The sequence below is a fragment of the Anguilla rostrata genome, chromosome 13 (assembly GCF_018555375.3).
Source record: "Anguilla rostrata isolate EN2019 chromosome 13, ASM1855537v3, whole genome shotgun sequence".
In the NCBI taxonomy this organism is placed as follows: Eukaryota; Metazoa; Chordata; class Actinopteri; order Anguilliformes; family Anguillidae; genus Anguilla; species Anguilla rostrata.
The window spans coordinates 24422550-24442326 of record NC_057945.1 but is presented as its reverse complement, the minus strand read 5'-3'; the positions used below and the strand labels follow the sequence as shown (position 1 = coordinate 24442326).

The following is a 19777-nucleotide window of genomic DNA, read 5'->3' as shown; positions in this document are numbered from 1 at the left end:
GCAGGCTGTAGTAGTGAGCGGTAAACAGTAGCAAGCTGTAGTGTTGTGAGCGATAAATGTGGTAGTACCAGGCTGTAGTGGTGAGGGCTGGAGGTGTTGGCCGCCAGTGGACCTGGGCGTAGGGTAGGCAGAGCGGCAGCCACACTGAGGTCATTGCCAGGTTATCCCCAGGGAGGAAGTGTCCTGCCTATGAGCTTCCACTTTACTGTTTACAGGAAATGCTAGACAAGAGGGCAACTCCAAAAGGGGGGTGTATGGGCAGGGCACTGAGGGTGTGCAGAATGTGAATTTCCCCACACTCCTCTGCAGTGTGGCAACCCCCCCAATTCCCTTGGCCCAGAAAGCATTGTCCTGTCCGATCTAAAAAAAAAACACCAAACATTGCTATTATCATTCTCAGCCCAGGGTCCTCTTGTCTTCTGAGTGACCCAGTCACCAGAAGCCAAGCCTCCTCAGCTTCCATCCCAGTCATTTCTGATCTCCACCTTAACCTTTTAAAAAGCACCTAAATGATCATTACAAATAATATTAATATGAATAACATGACTTCTAATATTGTGGAAAGTTTTTATAAAATGTTTTTAATTTTTTGTAAAACACATCGATCATTATCACTGAGATATAACATCAACCATGTACGTGGGTACTGTAGTCCTATAAACATAGTCAGTTTATACATATGGATTTAATTTTAGAAATTCAAGTTAAATAAATTGCACAAGAGTACAACAGCAGTACCCCAGCTGTAAATCAAACCCACATCCTTTAGTGAATTACAAGACCAGTTCCATAACATTATACCACACAGACACACATACATATTCTGGAAACATACCCAGAGGTGGGCTGGACAGGGTGAGGTACAGTGGGACATCCTGTACAGGAACAGGGTGGGTAAACAGTAGGGATTGCTTCACCCAGTCTCTTAGAGCCACCTGCAGTGGCCACAGCACATTCAGTTCCCCCCCAATCTCTCTCCACTCTACCTGCCATTTCCATCACTCCCTACCTAGGCTAGCCAAATGGCTAAAAGGAAATTTCCTTCTGGATTTGCTGTCCAGAAGAAGCAATAAATTGAGGAAGAAAAAAGAAAACAGGTCTGAAGCAGCTAACTTGCCTGCTATTGCATATATAAATTTTGCACATTGGCTGAAAAAGCAAAATTAAATAAAAATGATATGTGCACTTTTAATTAAGGTTTTGTGACAATAAGGCCTATAGCCACCAGAACCATGTTCATAACCACTGGACTGTTGGCCAAGTTAGCACATCCAATTTTGATTTATAATTTGAACCTGCGCTTGCTGAGATTTTTTTTTATTTTTTATTTTGTGATAAAACTTTTTATTTTTATTTTGTTAATGAGTAATTTCTACTGTTTCTATTGTTGGGTGCCTCCATGCAGTTATTAAGGAAATTTGCTCAGTAATAGGTGTTTTAATGCTCAGTGTTTGTCTTAATGGAATTGTGAAATAAAAGCTTTCCAAAGTCTGTAAAAATAGAAACAAGTAAGTTTGCAAAAAATCCTCTAATTTTCTTTGTAATTTGCAACAGCAAATTTAGCTCAGGGGTGCAATAAAATGGGGTGCTATATGGTAATTGCATTGTGTTAATGGGAAATGTTTCAACTTTGTTATGTGAATTACTATCACTGGTAGAGAAATTATGTATACTGTGGAAGTTTAATGCAAATGTAGGCAATGAAAGAAATGTGAATGTGAGATATACTGGGTATCATTCCTGAAAAACCTTGGTGTGATTGGAGGTGAATTATTGTGGACTTATCTATGCATTATTCTACATTCCAAAAACTTTTACATTTCAATACATCCTGAGAAAACAAAGCATACACTATGCAAATACTGTAGAATGAGGGAAAGTGAACACTATTTTTTACATTGCACATGTAATAACAGTGTTTGGCCTGATGTTTCAAAATCAGTTTACAACTCATTTCTCTTCCAAATTACAGTATTTAATTCCCAAGAGATCTTAAGTTGTAGACATTTATCTTTGGGAACCCCAACCGTTTTGCAAGTGAAAAATCACTCGACTCCTTTGAAAGGTCACCTTCTGTTTTACACAGAGTTTAACTGTGGACCCAATAATCCACTAAGCTTATGTAAAACTGAGAGGGATAGAGAGCTGGTGGGAAAGAAAGAAGAGACAAAGATTAGATTTAGATCTCATGTTACAGGGTCCCACCTTTTATTAGATTTCTATGGTTGAAGTCATTTAACTGTCCCAAGCCACGCAGTTAAAACCTCATTTTATAGGTCTGGGTGGATGCCCATTGGATACAGGGTTGTGTAATAATTCCCCTTGAAAATGTCACTCTTTATTTATGTATTAGCCTATGCTTCTACTGTGTGGTTTGTGCCTGCTACGCCATTGTATCTAGATTATGCAGTTCTACCATGTGACAGAATCTTTGGAGTAGACATCATATAGGAATTACAATACCTGTGATACACAATATCACAACGTGCGGCTAATTTCTGACCTTATGGTCATTCTAATTAAGGCAGACAGGTCAGTGAACTGAGAGAGAATGGAGGGGATGCCTTTTGGTGGCATGCAGAGTTAAAGTAGGCACCTACTTCCCTTAAACCACCTTTGGTTCTCTCTCTCTTTTTCACTCACACACACACACAGTACATACCACCATCTAGCACAATTTGCTGTTGGAATATTTAGTGCATTTTAGGTTGTGTGTTGTTACTGTTGGAAGTGTAGTGCTGTCACTCTTAGTAATAAAAGAGGGGAAATAAATGATTGAAGAAAAAAATATTTGTATTGTGGACATAAACCATACTCGTTTTGTTTGTTTGATTCTGTGCCCATTCAAAAGTCTTGGGTACACTACACCCCTGATATATGGAATGCAACACTCCCCAACTCTCACTCTTTCTCAGGGATGAAGTGACAGTTGAGGTTATATGACTGACAAAAACCAGTCGTGGTACATTTTGAAATATCCCACACATCAGCCACCGGGGCAAGAGGGGTCAAAGGGCCATTCTGCCACAGGGCACCACTAGGGACATGTGAAATGAAATCTAGCAGGGAATGGCAGTGTGTCACCATGTTGAAATACTTCCAAGCAGAGTAATGAGGCAGTGGTCCCCCTCGAGCCCTTCATAATGGAATCCGCGTTGGAGATGCTGCAGCGGGTACACTTGAGAGAAGATTGTGTTTGTGTCTTTGATGACATGACAATCGGCTGGGAACACTTTTAACCTTTTGAGGATGCAGGGGAGCCCGCCTACCCCCCTCCCACCCCACCCTGTGGGTGGAGGGACCTGGTAAAGTCATCAAGACGATAGCCTCCATTCATACTGTTAACATCTCCACAATCTGGGCCCAGTCATCCGTTTAAAACATCATGAGGAAAGGAGAGGAGAGAACAGAATGGAGAGAAGCTGTAGGTGAGGGGAAAGGGATGAGAAGAAGAAAGTTGGGGACAGGGCACAGTAGAAGTCTAGAGTCTCAATCCCTGTCATGTCATAAGCATGCATAGGACATGTGTGTATGGATTAGCATGTGTGTGTGTATGTGTGTACTCGCTTACATGCTTGTTTACGTTCATACGTGTGTGAAATCTAGTTGCATTGACCACTCCATCAGATAGAAGAGCAGAGCGCTGGCTTTTGATCAAAGGGTTGAATGGCTATGACCTGAATTTCCCTCCTGTATCTATAGCTACATGAATGCATCATATGTAAAAGTAAAAGATGACTCTGTTTTTGTATGGATATGTCCCCACTGTTTCTCTGGTACTGATTGTGTTGGTCCTGTCCTCTGTGCTGGTCTCTGCAGTACCTATACGGAGCCCTACAGGGCGTGTCCTGTGGCACCCAGGCCCTCGGGCGAGGCTGCGGGTGAGTCAGTAGGTGAGGAAGACCAAGGCCGGACCTCGGAGGAAGAAGATGGCTGTGCAGAATACAATTATGACAAACAGGTGAGTAATGCCTGTTTGTTAGGCATACAAAAAGAACGATGGCAAAAGACACAGGTCTGATAGCGATTTTTACCTGTTGCGTCCGTTCAGTAAATTCAGAGTAGATATTGAAACCTTGTAGCAAGTGCTTTTGCATCGGAAAAGCAGTTGCAATCTTTTAGTTAATCTGGCCCTGAGTGAGCACACAACCTGTTGCTTTACACAGGACCAACTGAGCAGATACTTTTTTCTACAACTGAGAGCCTTAAATGCAGAGAAACATTGACAGCAAGTCATTCTCTGGCCCTTGATCCCAAGTGACCTAAAGGAGTGGATTGTCATGCATGTTTTTCACGTTGATGAGTTTTTTTGAAGAATCACAAGGTGGGGGAAGAACCTGTCCATTCTCCAACTCAGAAAAAACATTCCAGTGTTGGTCATGTGACCTAGTTTTTTTTTTTTTTTACTTTTTTTGTGTGTTTTTATTAAACAAGGGAAGAATACCTTTACTCGAGGCAATAGGGAACACATTATGTGTTTTGTTTTATTTTGTCAATATAAGAAGGTGAAAACAGAAAGGAAAGTTCCTTTAACCTCTAAATCACACTAAAATAAAAATGCACGTATGGGTTCTACAAACAGTATACCAATGTAATATGTTTTTCATTTTTGTAAGAGGTAAATATGAACACTATTATTATATGAGAGCTCCATACCCATTAAAGATTAAAAAAACTAATACAAATATGAAATAAATACTCAAAGAAATCCACCCTTGATTTACGAAATATCAGGTTTATAAAATCCAAATGTGTGATCAGCATTGGTGCAATCAACACTGAGGGCAGATTGATTTTTATTTTTATTTTTTTGAGCTCTCCAAATTAACCAATCAAAAACATCACATTCGTATATTTAGTATTAATTAAACCTTATGCTCTATGACTATTATTTTTTTTTTAATTTTCCACTTAGATCGATGGGCGATCCAGAGCATTCTACATTGCCAAAGGTCTGATGGATTCAGAGAAACAGTAAGTAGCCCTAGTGACATATGTTTTCATTCAGATCACACAGAAAAAGCCAATTATTGCTCCTACAGCTCTTTCTTCAGATTTTGCAAAAACAAAAGTCATCTATGCCACTCAAATATATGCAACACATATGTATCTTGAAGTGCTATACAGTATATACCTGCATTTGATGTGAATTTTATATTTCGCTTTCTGCAGTTATAATGCCTTATTCTTCCACCTAATAATATGTTAAAAAATATATACATATATGTTTTGACTGGGGTCTTTTTTTACAGGCATGTAAAAGGTCTCAAGATGCTACATGAGGTAGGGAACACAAGCTCATTAATACAGAAAATATTGTATTGCTTTGTATATCAAGCTCTTCTCATCCAGTGCTATTCCTAGTATGTGGAAGGAGGCAAAAAGGTTTTTTTTTTTCTTTTTGCTAAATAAGCCTTGTTTGTGACCTTTTGTCAGGCTGGTTAATTTACTGCTTTTAGCTGTTTTAAAGCTGGTATTTTCCCATAATGCCATAATTCCCTGACACCCAGTGGCCCTCTGTAAATGGTATCCATAAGACGAGCATCGTGGAACCGAGCTACCAGTGCAGTAGAGAGAAGTCTCTTTGCATGCAGGCCTCAGATGTATTTGGAGTAGCCATGCTCCAGAAACCAACCCTATCCACTCAGACAAGCCAACCCCTCTTCTGTAACTCTGATAAAGCCAGCTGTTTTACAATCTTTGTTTTACAATCTATTTGTACTCTTTGCTCTGTTTGCATCAGGGAGGGCAGGGAATGCTGTGGAGGAGGGTGGTTGGGGGCTGTACCAGGGTCTTGGTTATAATACAGACTGATATAGAGAGTGGATGACTGTGAAGAAAAGTTTGGTGCTCTTAGTACAATCTCAGCAGATGGGAACTCTGAGAGATGGGAACATTGTACTGACCTGGTGATACAAACACACCTATTTTTGAATAAAGCCTTTTGTATATCAATTTATTTATTTTAAAAAATCTTATTAAAATTAGCATCTGACTTAGGATCTGACCTCCAGGTGATTTACCACCCCTCGTCCCCCCACTCTTACACACACACATGCACACTTCATCTATTGAATGGAGCTAAAATAGTTTGTACTCCAATAATAGTTTGTGAGTACACTAATATCACTCATGACATCACTTCCTGTGTGCCAGTAATAAGCCATGTCTCCTTGGCAGCCCCATGGCTCTGTTTTAGTTTTTTTCTCTTTGTGGGCAAGAGGCCCTGCCCGGTTTATCAGTGTTGTTCCAGCGCTGTGGCCTTCCCCACCATGATGAAGCTGATTTGAAAGCGTTTGTGAGACGGTGACGGCAAATGTACTCCGCAGCCCTTTGTTTCAGTAACCTTTACTTCGGCATACGTTTGTCTGCGTGGCCCTTGTAAGGCCAGTCTGATGCCCACGGTCAGGAGGGTGCCACGGGACAAAGTGCATGAAAGGTCAAGCAAAGCCCAGCGCAGTTGGTCTAACATGATATGACGCATACATTCATCTGCCACAATATCATGTATGGTTTAATGTCAAATCATTTATGAATTTGTATTAGTATAGTGAGCACTTAACCCTTTGCAGTCTTCAGTTATATGGGCCTCACATAGGTAATTTAAGAAAGCTTGATACTTCCAACATAATCTCTGCTGTCATGTATGGATCATTTTTACATCATGTTGCTTTATTGTATTGTAAATTTTGTATCCTTTATTTGTCTTCTATTTAATTTTTGAAAATTGATTCATGCCTGCTTTTGTCATCTACTTGTCTTCGCCCTTAATTATATAATTTGTATTCCTTGGTGTAGCCGTGTATATTGGTTTATAAAATATATTTTGATTGTTCATTTAAAATTTTATGGCTATTATTAAAACCCTTCTCTTGGTGTAATTTGCTCATTTTCAGAGAGCCGTTCCTGGTGTCTTTGAAATAAACCATCCTGCTCCTGGTCTTCCTCTAGCCATATCTCAATGGCATGTGTCTTTGAGGGAGTGTTATATGGAAATACCCTTTGCTTGTGCAAACATCACAGAGCACAAGGCTGTGCATTGTTTGTTCATGGTGGGCAGCTGGCCAGTTATAGCTAGAGATAGATGAGGGGTGTGGGAGGAACGGAAGAGATCAACTCCTGCAGGTTTAGGAAGGCTTCTTGGGCCCATGAGGAGTAAACCGCATTGTGAACCCCTGACAGCCCAGAATTATAACTTGATGCTGGGGTCCAGGTGTATAATCATACCAAAACTTGGACAATGCCTCAGGCTTTTCCCGTCTCTCACAGCCACTGCTAATGTCTGGCCCTTTTAAGTCCCGATTCCAAACATGTGTTTTTGGACCGTTTCGACATAGCGTAAGAGAGCATCATAAATCAGGGAGTTCAGGCAGGGTCTCAGCTGTGTGTGAAGCGTTGAAGTGAGATGGTGAGGAGATTTGTGAAGAGAGGCCCAGGTCTTATGGATGCCCTGCATCACAAAGGAGCTCATTCTTTTTCATTAGCTGACTGTCAAAACCAGGCACTCGGTTTGAGAGTACACTGTGAAAGATGGGCTTTACCCACAGGAGCAATGCAATGGACTCATGTCTTTCATTGACTTAATGGGTGCCACATAAACTAAAAGGAAGTGCTAAATACAAGAAAATAGTGCACGAGTATTTACTGCAACAAAGTGAGATAGTGATCAAGGCAGCAGTGTGAAGTGTTGAACAGTGTGGAGTTGTGTTGAGGGCAGAAGTGTTGAGCAGTATTCAGGACAGTACATCTTTGCTGTATTTCCCCTTATCCGGCACTTACAGTTTAGACAGCTTACATATTGATTTTTTCTCCAATCATTCAGTAACATTTTTCATGAAAAATAGTGATAGTGAAGGTATTGTAGTTTCAATGAGGGCACAACAGCAGTGGTCCACCTTGAACAGATAATGCAGTCAATGTCAGAGAAGCTGAGCAAGGTCACTGAGGATGAGTTGTCTCGGTCAGGGCTGATGTGCAGATTCCAGGTTGAACACTCATTCGCTCTGCAGTGTCTGCAGCTGTGAGAGCCCACCACTGGGAGAGGTTCAGGGAAAAACACACCAGCCATTGTTCTATTGTTTAATGAGCAATAACAAAATGCTGAGACTTTCCAGACTCAATCCCGAATGGAAAATGAAACTGCACTTTTCAGTCGGTTTTTCTCAAAAAAGTAGATTTGACACGGAGTGCCGCGGTCGTCTGATTTGCCATCACTGAGTAAATTGCTTGACAATTGGTCAGTTAAAGGCAGCTGCTTTCAGGGTGTTTGTTGGGGGTTGAATGGTTTCAACTTCAGAGAACAATTTCAGAGGTTCTGTTCAGGGGTGCAGTCATTTTTTGGTCGGTTTGTATCACTGCAGGGGGAGAAACTTAGTCAGTATGTCTAGCACTGCTTCTTTCAGTTGCAAATAAAATAATAGCATGAAATTGTATATGAAACACAGAATATGTACAGGATAATTCACAATGAGGTGGTCTGTTATTGAAAAGTAATGACCATGGTGAAGAGGCCATTAGTTGTCAGTAGCAGAACACCTTGAAGTGGATTGTCCCACTTATGACAAGGTTAATTACCTTACAGAAGAAATCAATCAATAATTTGACACAAATTATTTCTTTAAGGTGATTTTATTAGTCAAAATAAATTGAAATTCATATGAAACAAATTTTCCATTGTGTTCTCATAGATAATATAGGCCTATGCAGGGGTATTGGAGCAAGATATGTGGCACATTAATGGCGGAATAGCGTCTTTTTGAAACCAGGTGTCACAAATTTGAAAATTAACCACAATTCTTTCTACGGTGTGGTATTAAAAGCATGCTAAGTTAAAGTAGTTTGTTACCCATAGCAGTGGTCATTCAGAAGTATCCGACTGTAGAACGCCTGAAGTTACCGATCAGAATTGAGCATTCAACAAAGCCATGTATTAGGAGGGTTGTATACAAGTTCTTCAACCTGAAATCCTGTTGAGATATTATTCTAAACTAGACAATTCCTGCAGAAATTGTGAAGTGTGGTTGCTGCCAATGTAAAGTCGACTTAATTAACCCAATTAAAGACATTCAATTTCAAAAATAACGTACAAAAAACAAAATATTTTGAGCAGTAACTCTTTTGGACGATGAAATCTTATCTGTGTTCAGTTGATACAGACAGAGACAGAATGAATGCTGTCGCTCCCCAGTTCTAAGTAACTTAGCCCAGAAAACAGTATATCAGCTCAGTCTATCAGCAAACATATGCCTCAGCCATGCTCAGAATTTCTCAAGAATAATAGTATTTTCCAAGAAACAACGAAAGTCATCGCTAAATTTTTTGTCTCAGAGGCAGTCAGAGCAATCTTTTCAGATTTCTGGGGTTTATTGTGAAGTGTATAATGACATCACCCAAACATATAAGCCCAGTAAGAATATATTATATATAAAAGTTTATTATACTATGTGAGTTGATAAAATAATTCACAAGAGAGTAAAATATGGTAACTTAGAGAAAGCCAGCAGAATACAATAAAAGTGATATTCTATTGTGCAGTGTCACAATCCTATCACATCATGTCAGCATTTGTTTGAAGAGTTGCTCTACAACTGTAATTTATGATCGTTTATGTTTATGTCTTATGTTGAGGGCATTTCAGTTTTACCTGTTGGTACTTCAGACATGCAGATTTGTTACTGGAACACTGGAGCTATGGTACTTTGCTGAAGCTTATCCTGCAGTGCCCAGCCAGTCTTCTACTCCATGTGCATGCATCAGGTGGTGTTGCAGATATGTAAATTAGATTAATAAAGGTGTGTCCACAATCCCGTCCTTAGAGCAGCGGCTCACAAACATATGGTGTCTCAAGCCACTTTTGTTTCCGAGGCCCCACGTACATTTATTCAGTAAAATATGCTAATGCACAGTTTGAACAGGTGTCAAAAACTGCATGCATGTGGGGATGTGGGGTACCCCATTCAAAGGCTGCTTGCTGTGTTAAACTCCTGGGTACACCTCATGAGCAGCCCTGACCCTCCTCTCTCCCCTGCAGGATTTTAGGGCTGCGGTGGGGGCAGCTGTGGGGGAGGAGGGGGGTCCTGTTCTGGAGCCGGGCAGGCTGGAAGAGATCTTCAGCCACCTGCCGGAGGTGTATAAGCTGCACTGCCACATCCTGACAGACCTGGAGACCCGCCTGAGACAGTGGTGAGTCACGCGTGCGGTGAATGCATGCACACACAACACACACGCACACATGGGCACACACACACAGATGCACACACAACATTCACACAAATGAACACACACACGCGCAACGCACCCACACACACATACAGCACACACACACTCACATGCACAGACTCAGACATGCAAAAATGCTTACGTGCACACACGTGTGCACACACATGCAGTAAGACAACTGTATGTACATAATCATGCACAGATATATACAGCTTAATGTGTTATCACAGAATGTGAACATACACGCACACACATACATGCACTGATGCTATTATATGCATGTACACACATAAACACACACAAGCTCATGCACATGTGGACCAACGTCGCCAGTACACATTCATTGCATGTAACCTGCAGATACATCTACTGCAGTTTCTGATATTGGTATTAATTTTCCAAGTTCCAGGCCTGTAAGTTTATGATTTGGTTTAATCATCAGCTGCAGATTCAATAATTCATAGGTTTCTCCTACTCTTATAAAATGCATCTGTTAAACTCATCTGAATGTCAAATGCCGGCAGCAGAATAGGAGCATTTGTATTGGAAAGTGTCATTCCCTTTGAGTGATTATTGACTTGTAGAATGTGCACTTGGCATGTCTGAGCCGAGGGGTGGGGGATTGTCATCTATTATCAAACGAACCACGCTGTCCCAATTTTTCTATGATAAATCATCGCACAGACAGACTGCACTGTTCTAATGTGTCTTGTACATCAAGTGTCTATTCCAAAAGCAATTCATTTGTTTGTCTGATCCATCAGGGAGCTATTTCACCAATGAACCAAACTGTTCCCAATTTTCTGTCATCTGGCAGGGAAGAGAGCCAGAAGATAGCAGACGTGATCTTGTCACGACGAACAGAGTTCACTATTTTCACCACCTACATCTCAGAGTATGACCGGAGCATGGCCTTGCTGGATGAATCCTGCCAAAACTCACCCACCTTTGCCACTGTTGTCAAGCAGTTTGAGGTGTGTATTGGATCTATATGTATAATCTCTCACACTCTCACAGTAAACTTTGGGCACATTTGATGAATGTTATGATGGCCAACATGATTTATAGTGGTGCACATGATTTCCCTGGTTGATTTATTTATTTATCCTCAGTTTTAAAAGGTTGGAGAACCACTTTTGAGTAAAATGGACTGATGGATTAAATATTCTTACAGCTGTACAGTACTGCAGTAACATCGTCAGACAAACAGTGAAGATTTGGCATTTGATTGTGAAAAGATCACAAGATCCATATCTGTGCAATGAATGTGACTGCAATGCATTGTGGATATTATATTGTCAGCAGTATATAATTTCTGCTCCAGTGTATAGAGTTGTGAGGAAAACCGGGTGGTAGGTGGAGGGGGTGTGCCTTGGAAAGGTCAGTGTGATGGCTGCATCTCCAGAGAAGAGAATCCCTTGGTTGTGCATTCTGGGATATCAGAGAATGGCAAAATAAAACCTTCATGGAAAGAGTCCATAATACCTGATGTAATTTTAGAAGACAATATTCAATAATAGTTTTAAGAAATATATATGAATATTACATTTCAAACAAGGAAGGTAACAGGACTTTTTCTGTGGTTTAAAAATCAAGCTTGGGGTGTATTGCTGACTCCTGAATGGGTTGCTGTTTCCCTCTGCTTCTGTAAACATTGACATTTAACCACTAAAACAATATTGCTGGATGATGATGATGATGATGATGCTTACATTATTATTATTATTAGTAGTAGTAGTAGTAGTAGTAGCAGTAGTAACAGTAGTAGTAGTAGTATTGTTCAGTTCATAATAAATAAATATCAGAGTTTGGAGAGCAGTTCCCATGAGGATCACCATATTGCATAGCTGTCTTCTATTGTGTTTCAGTAGTGATTCTCTTCTCTGCACCTTACGGACAGCCCCCAGTATAAAATGTATGTATTGAACTTGAGCAATGTTAATTAAAAAGGCATTTGTGCACAGAGCCTTCCATGCCATAACATCTTTAAATCACTCAAAATTCTGCTCTTTATAAAGCATGACAATGCACATAATGTGAAATACTATCATCAGATGTAACATAACACATAAGGTCACTTGGCTGAAGAAAAATTTGTTCACAAGCATTTTTTTATTCATAATATGAATTATTATGTCAGCGTTTACATATTTTACTGCCATAATTTTGTAAAGAACAGAGTGTAAAATTTGGAATTTAAAAATATAATATTGAATATTGGCAGTGGATGTTGCATATATCCATTTTAAGTTGACCTTTCCTGGCATGGCATGAGGCAGTCACTTATTCTGTTGCTATCTCTCAGGAATGTAACTCCATTGTAGAGATGGTGATGACAGTGATGAACAGTCCACTGGGGTTGATACTGTGTCACTGCAGAAGCCTGATACGATTCAAGCCCACAACCACTGTTGTGTTTAACCCACACATTATACATGTGTTGTCCCACCACCAACACTGTGTGTGTGTGTTGAGGGGAGGGTGTGTGACAGAAAGGGAGAAAGAGAGAGAAATACAGTGAGTTCCATAATGTTTGGTGAAAGCTATGTTTTTCCTAATTTGGCTCTGCACTCCATAATTTTAGATATGTAATCAAACAATTCAAATATGGTTTAAGTGCAGATTCTCAGCTTTTATTGAAGTGTATTTCAATACATTTTGGTTTAATATTGCAGAAATAACAACAATTTTTATACATAGCCCCCCAATTTCAAGCTGCCATAATGTTTGGGACAAATGGCTTCACAGGTGTTTCTGATTAGTCAGGTGTGTTCAATTGCTCCTTTGGTGCAGGTGTAAGAGAGCTTTCAGTATCTAGTCTTGATTCTGGTGTGCTCAGTAATCGCAAAGAGCCTGGTATGCCAAGGAATTTTTGCATGGTGTGCCATTGTTTTGTGGAGCCGTTCTTTTATGTTGAGTTACAGATATTTCCCTCTCCTAAGCTGCTATGTGCTCAACACTCTTCCAACATCATGACCTTGGCTCATCATAAAACGTTTTTACTCTTTTTGATCATATGCTATGAAGGATTCCTGCCTATCACAGAGAACCAGTTGAAACTGAATGAAATAATACTACCAGTATATATATGTATAACCATCAGTTGACCTTTAAATTTCATTATAATTTGTAGATTCCAATATTTTTGAAAATGGAGACCACAATAAGAAAGCAATTTGTTAACACAGATATGAGTTCTCTGTCTCAGATTGCCTAGCAAAGCCCTCTATTATAATTCATGGCCTTATGCTCTTTTTTTCACTTCAGCATCATCGTTTACAAAGCGCAGAGTCAGTGGTCAGTGATTATTTGTGATTGGTTTTAATTCAGCAGCCTCAAGGCCATTGGTGACTGATGGGACACTGGGGTCCCTCTTTCATATACCAGATCATAATTATCTTCAAAGCCCACGGGATGCTCCAGAAGAACCTGATGCAAACGGCTGAGTGGATCTGCACTGCAGGGAGCGATTCTGTGCTACATAACTGTCTATGAAGATGAATATGAAGCGCCATTCTATCAGATTAGAGAGATTATGGTCAGATAGGCCCTTAGCGCTGATGCAATTATCTCAGCGCTCGGGACCACGGATCTGTGCACTTCGCCATAAATGAAAACGCGTCTGATTCTGTTAGGGCCTGATTGATTGATTTTTCTCCCATCCTTATTTCTTCATTCCTTGATTTTCCTACTTTCTGTCTCTCTATCTAGGATCTGGATTGGGGCTGCTTGTGGTTGTGAGTGGGTTTTGGGTGGGTGGGTCTGCTTTCTGAGCAGGTTTACTGTACGTTGCAGCTCCTGCTGTTGACCTCTCTGGCCTTGAAAAGGCAGCAGCGTTGATCAGAGAAGGTTACTGCTTGAGGTGGTTTCTCAGAGTGGATGAAGGAATTAAGGAGAGCGCCTTATTGAATGGAGGGAGGAGAATAATGTATTACAATATGAGATTCCTTCAGACATATTGATTTTTTTTTCTCCATTTGACCTGTGCTGCAGGAGAAGCTGGCAGGTGTAAATGTCCCCCTGAAACACCAGCTGCTGCAGGTTGTTGTCCGTGTGCTCCAGTACCGCATGCTGCTTACAGGTACAATCACCTGGGGTGAGGGTATGGCCGTGGGCATGGCTTTGGGCAGGGCATAGGGGAATTCTGAGGATCAGCTGATATAATGTGTGCCACATAAACTTAGTATCAGACTAAATATGAATCTGAACTTTACTGATGGGGAAAGGCTTATATCACTTTGTTTTTTATCCGCTTTGGACATTCCTGAAGTGTTAGCTTCAGTCTGTGTTTCTTTTTTTCCGCTCTCAGATTACCTGAACAACCTCTCCCCAGATTCAGCAGAATATGAAGATACGCAAGGTACTGCTCATTCTACATTGGACACAGTGTGGAACCACTGTGTGCTCCTATCTTCCCCTTGAATCAAAGCATTATGTCTCCAGTGTTCATCCCACCAGCATTGTGCTGTCAGTCAGGCAAACACAGACTGAACTCTCGCAGGAACACAGAAATGAAGACAGCAGCGAGATGCTCTTCTGACATATCGGTCCTTTGTTATAGCATAGAGGCATATAGGCATGATTGGCCTCATGGAGTGGGGCTGTCTCACAGTCTGTCTGTCTGTTAGTTTGTCAGTCTGTCAGTCTCGGTTTCTCTGCGTTCGTGTTCATTCGTTACTCCTCGTACTCTTTTCTGTATGTCTACATAGTCTAATGCTCTTCATGTCTGTCCTGTCTGTGATCTTCAGCAAAGTATAGGTGTACTGGTACACTACACGTGGAGTTGTTTGAGTTTTCTGTGATTTTTTATTTTTTTCTTGTTTCTAGCTGCCTTGGTGATCGTCTCAGATGTTTCAGACCAGGCTAATGACAACCTGAAACAAGGGGTGAGTGTCTTCTCTGTGGGCGTTTGTGGACATCGACGAACAAGTCTCCTGTCTGCTTGTGTTTGAAGATGATTATTCGTGTCATAGGGTTATGATCCACTCTAGTACACCCACAATACTATTGATGTTATTATATAATATATCTTATTTTCATATATACAAAACTAGCAAGTTTCGTAAACTAGTAAAATAGCATACTTAATAAGTGGGTGTGTGTGCTGATTTAATGACTTATGTATTTTTATTTTACATGTATTGATACATGTATGTGTATTATCATTTTTGAAATGACACACTCTGTCTTCCATTCTGGGCTGCTTGTCCTTGTCCCTGCCAGCAGTGGTGGCAGGGTGAGTGCTGAGCTTCACACTGAGCCCTGCCTTGCCTGTGCGATCTGTAGATAAGCACACCAGCACGTGGGAGTGGTTTCATTAAAAATCTCCAGGTGTTTTAATAACAAAGAGTGCAGTGTCAGGGGGCTCCCTTCCCCCTAGCGAATCTCCCATGCTAGCTTATCGCTGTCTCCCCCTTCCCCCTAGTGAATCCCCCTTTCTATACTATCGCTCTCTCCCCCTTCCCCCTAGTGAATCCCCCATTCTAGCCTATTGCTCTCTCCCCCTTCCCCCTAGTGAATCCCCAAGCTCTCACTCTATCCCCCTCCAACACAGGCACCCTCTATCTTATCTGTCTCTTCCTCTTCCCTCTCCCTCCCTCTCCTATTAGTCCTCCCTGTCTTAGTGTTGTTACTTTATTGGCCTGAAAATGATGCAGTAACAATAATAACAACAATAATAATAAAATATATTACTCAATGGGGTTTTACTGGTTAAATAAAAGTTAAATAAAATAATTATAATAGTAATAATTCACTGTATTTATAAAAACTAAAAATTAAATATAATAAACAAATGAAGTGGTATAAAATTAAGTGATTAACTTGAAAAGTCAAGTGATGTTGGAATTGGAAGTGGAATGCGTTTTTGGGGTATCACTGGTCACTGCAATTTTTACTTTGACTGGCTGTGGGTTTTCATTTTCGTATTTGTTTTACAGATGTATTTGTTCTCTCTCTCTCTCTCTCTCTGTCTCTCTGTCTCTCTGTCTCTCTCTCCCTCTCTCCCCCCCTCTCTCTTTCTCTCACTGTCCCTCAGGAGAATTTGCTGCGCTTAGTCCATATTGAATACAGCATAAGGGGTCAGAGAGACGTGCTCCAACCAGGAAGGGTAAGCTATGTTCCAACTGATAAGGGCATTGTTTTTGCTGAAATTTGGACCGTAAACACTGTACTTTCCCATGCAATTTCCGGGACTCCTCTGGCCCTCAGTCCCCTCACAGAATCTTTTTCAAGGGCTCTCGTGTGGAGAATTAAAGCATGCCATTGATCAGGACACTGTCCTGCTCTGCTTAGCTCTGTGTCTTCTGTCATATGCAGTAATGGGGAATCGCTGACAGGCAGTTTTCATTTACGCTTCATTTCTCAAAGCCAGCTGTGGAAATGTCGTGGTTGATGGCTGGTGAAATGGATTCTGTAATGAACATGAAGAAGAAGAAAAAATCTCTCTGTGACTCCATAACCTTGCACCTAAAATTGTGGGTGTTAGTGAGAACCACTGACTGAAAGTTACTGTGATTATACATATCCATGCACATGTATGCCTACATTCTATTTAAGCTATTGTTTTATTTATAGTAACACTCATCATGAATGACTACTTTGGCTGCTGTGCTTTGTTTTTTTCTGCCAGCAATGTAGGAATTTGATTATATTCAATTGAACTGAGAGAGACAGAGGGTAGAAATCAGCCAGTAACTGCCCTCTTCACTGCGCTTACTGCGATCGCTGTCATTTCTACATTTAGATAATAATGGTCTGTTTTTTATTTATTGTCTCAGTGTTTGTAAACTATATTTACATTCATAAAGTAATTTAGAAAGGAGTGCAGACAGGCCTTATATTATTAGGAGCGCGTTATTGGAAATTTAATCTTGCATCGATATTGAATTATGAATCAACAAGGAAAGTCTTACTTAGAAAGTACTGTACATCTTTCATATCTCTCTCTCTGTATATATATATATATATATATATATATATATATATACACATATATATATATTTTATTTATTTTATTTTTTTTATTTCCTTGTGTGTTCTTGCAGGTATTTGTTAAAGAGGGCACTTTGATGAAAGTTTCCAGGAAAAGCAGACAGCCACGCCACCTATTTCTGGTAACTCTTTATTTCTGACTGCTTTTGACATTTACACGTTTATGAGTTCGATATTTATTTATTTATTATAAGTTTTTGTTTGTGTTGCTATCATAAAGACCTTAAAGACCTAAGACTTTAATATGCTTATGTTTTTCCCTTTAAACCGCTTCCTCTGTGTATTAGTTTTTGAATTGTTCTTCCATAGTAAATTATGTTGTTATATTACATTTAATCTCAGAGCATTGGCTTTCTCTCCTCTGGGGTCCATAAATGGTATACATGTGCTCATCTTGAGTGGAACAGAGCAAGCATAAAGATGCATAATGGCAGCTCCTCTAGTAGTTAATAGCTCTGCTGTTGCTGTCATTTGGTCCTAGCAGTTTTATTTTTAAACTAAATGGTGTGTGTGCACCCCCATACCTGGCTTCACCTTCTCTCTGGAGTCATCCCTTTTTATTAACCTTTTCACTTTGCTGAGAGAAACTTCAACAAAGAAAAACATGGAAAGGAATCATCGTATCAGAGCCTCCAGGACAATGTGTTACAGTAGGCTTTTGCAGGGTTGCAAAATGCAAAATGAACAGTAGACAGCAAAATGACCAGTAGACAACAAGGATGCTCTTCCTGTACATAGGCAGGAATGGAACAACAGGGAGGGGTTTTGTGTCTTTATCATGTTTTCAGGGAAGCAAGGACACGAGGCTGTCCAATCCAAGTCCAGCCTTCTCCAGCCCGCACTGCTACTGAAGCCCAGAGTCCCCACAGGATGTTTGGGGTCAGTTTGTGGCCAGGGCAGCTTCCCGTCCAGGGCCTCTATTTACAGGGACTGCAAAAGGACGTTCTGTAGAATGCCAGGAAGAGCAGGAAAGCCTTGCTTTAAAACCTGCTGCTATGTGGGCGGTGGCCTTGTGTCATGGATTGAACCATTTCAGCAGTGCATGAGTTAATTAATGTTACACAACCAGAAATAGTGATTAATATTATAAGCAGCTTCAATTAGCTTGAATTTCCCCAATGCATCTTATGCACACCATGTGTGTCAGATTCATTATACCCATTCTGTTGGACCAACTGGTGCAAGCTAAACAATTTAGGTTGAGCAACTTAAATGCATTCCCAAAACTGGAGTTTGAAATCTGTCCTGAATATTGACAGATGCTATATTTTTGGTACAGCGATTTTATGGCATCTCGGAGCCAACTACCCCCTACCTACTCTCTCAGTTTCACCAGCCATCCCTTCCCACAATCCAAACAGTGTTTGTTTCAATGACTGTGGAGACTGTATGCACAGATCTAGGAGAACCTGCTGGAGCACCTACTGTTCTCACCCCTGGAGGTGAGGGGAAAGGGTCTTTGCTATGATTGGTTTGTGTGATGGATGCACCCATCCAGGGAGATGCCACTGAAGCATTGGGGACTGAAATCCTAATGCAGGCTGTGAGTCTGGCTCTGCTCAGAGTCTGACAGTGGCTCTGCTTGGAGTAATCTATCCGGTGGGAAGCTCTCATTTATGGAGCGATCAGTGAATAAATGAGAAAACACACCAGAGGACCATCGTGCCTTATGGAGGCTTAGGTGGGTCCTTCCTACAGGCCGCTTTAACAAGCCAGGAAATTTCCCACTGAAGGAGTTACCAGCAGGTAAATGAATCCCACTCAGGAGTGAGGGAGGAGGAGAGACAGAACTGTGGTGAGTAAAGGAGCAGAGCAGAGAGACTGAGAGGGTGAGAGGGGAAGATGAGTTTCCCATGAGAAGTCAAGCAAGCTGGAAGAAGTACTGTGAAAGAGAAGATGAAAGGTAGAAAGATACAGGGTACTGCAAATGAGGGAGCAAGGGGTGAATTTGGGAAGATGAGAAGAAAATAAAAACGGGTGATAACAGTGATAACTGTAATTCTCCTTATTGATAAAAACACTTAGCATTTGTAATGTAATAAAGCTGATGGCAATTAGAATTTTAACTTTAGGTGGGGACAGAGTAAAAGGGAGAGAGGTGTTGTGAATCAGATGGCAGGAGAGTGTGTTGTTTGTGTGTGACTGTCCTGTGTTGCATGTTCACTGCCTCCACCAAGGAATTCCCGAGAGCAGCTGAATTGTGCAGGAGAATTCCTGGATGCTGCGGTCGGAGCGGCGGATGTTTGGTGTATGCATTTGTGTGGGATGATGTCACTCCCTTTTGTTTGACTCTGAATCCAGTCATTGGGACAAAATAGTCTGAAGCATGTACTTGACTTACGATAAGTTCGCCCTGTAAGCAAAAAATAAAAGAAGCTTAGCACAAGAAAATTCTCATGGAAATCTATTTCGGTCTGTCAGAAAGTGCTGATTCTTAACTTTGAACGCGGTAAAAAAAAAAGGAGGAAACAGCATAAAAGGAATAAGTTGCCAGGAAAATAAGTGTTTTTGTTCTGTGTTTTTCACTGGGTGTAATCTTCAATGTGTGTGAAGTTTAATAGATTCA

General features: G+C 40.7%; 1 protein-coding gene across 1 annotated transcript in view; it reads left to right on the top strand.

Moving 5' to 3' along the window:
* The window catches only part of fgd5a (FYVE, RhoGEF and PH domain containing 5a), a 42802-nt gene that overhangs the window by 15195 nt on the left and 7830 nt on the right, over positions 1-19777 (top strand). Inside the window, exons 3-12 of the mRNA XM_064304529.1 lie at positions 3820-3961; positions 4916-4974; positions 5253-5283; positions 10031-10182; positions 11036-11192; positions 14212-14299; positions 14528-14578; positions 15046-15104; positions 16256-16327; positions 17265-17333. Coding sequence (XP_064160599.1) covers positions 3820-3961; positions 4916-4974; positions 5253-5283; positions 10031-10182; positions 11036-11192; positions 14212-14299; positions 14528-14578; positions 15046-15104; positions 16256-16327; positions 17265-17333 — 880 coding nt within the window. The remainder of the gene's footprint in view (positions 1-3819; positions 3962-4915; positions 4975-5252; positions 5284-10030; positions 10183-11035; positions 11193-14211; positions 14300-14527; positions 14579-15045; positions 15105-16255; positions 16328-17264; positions 17334-19777) is intronic.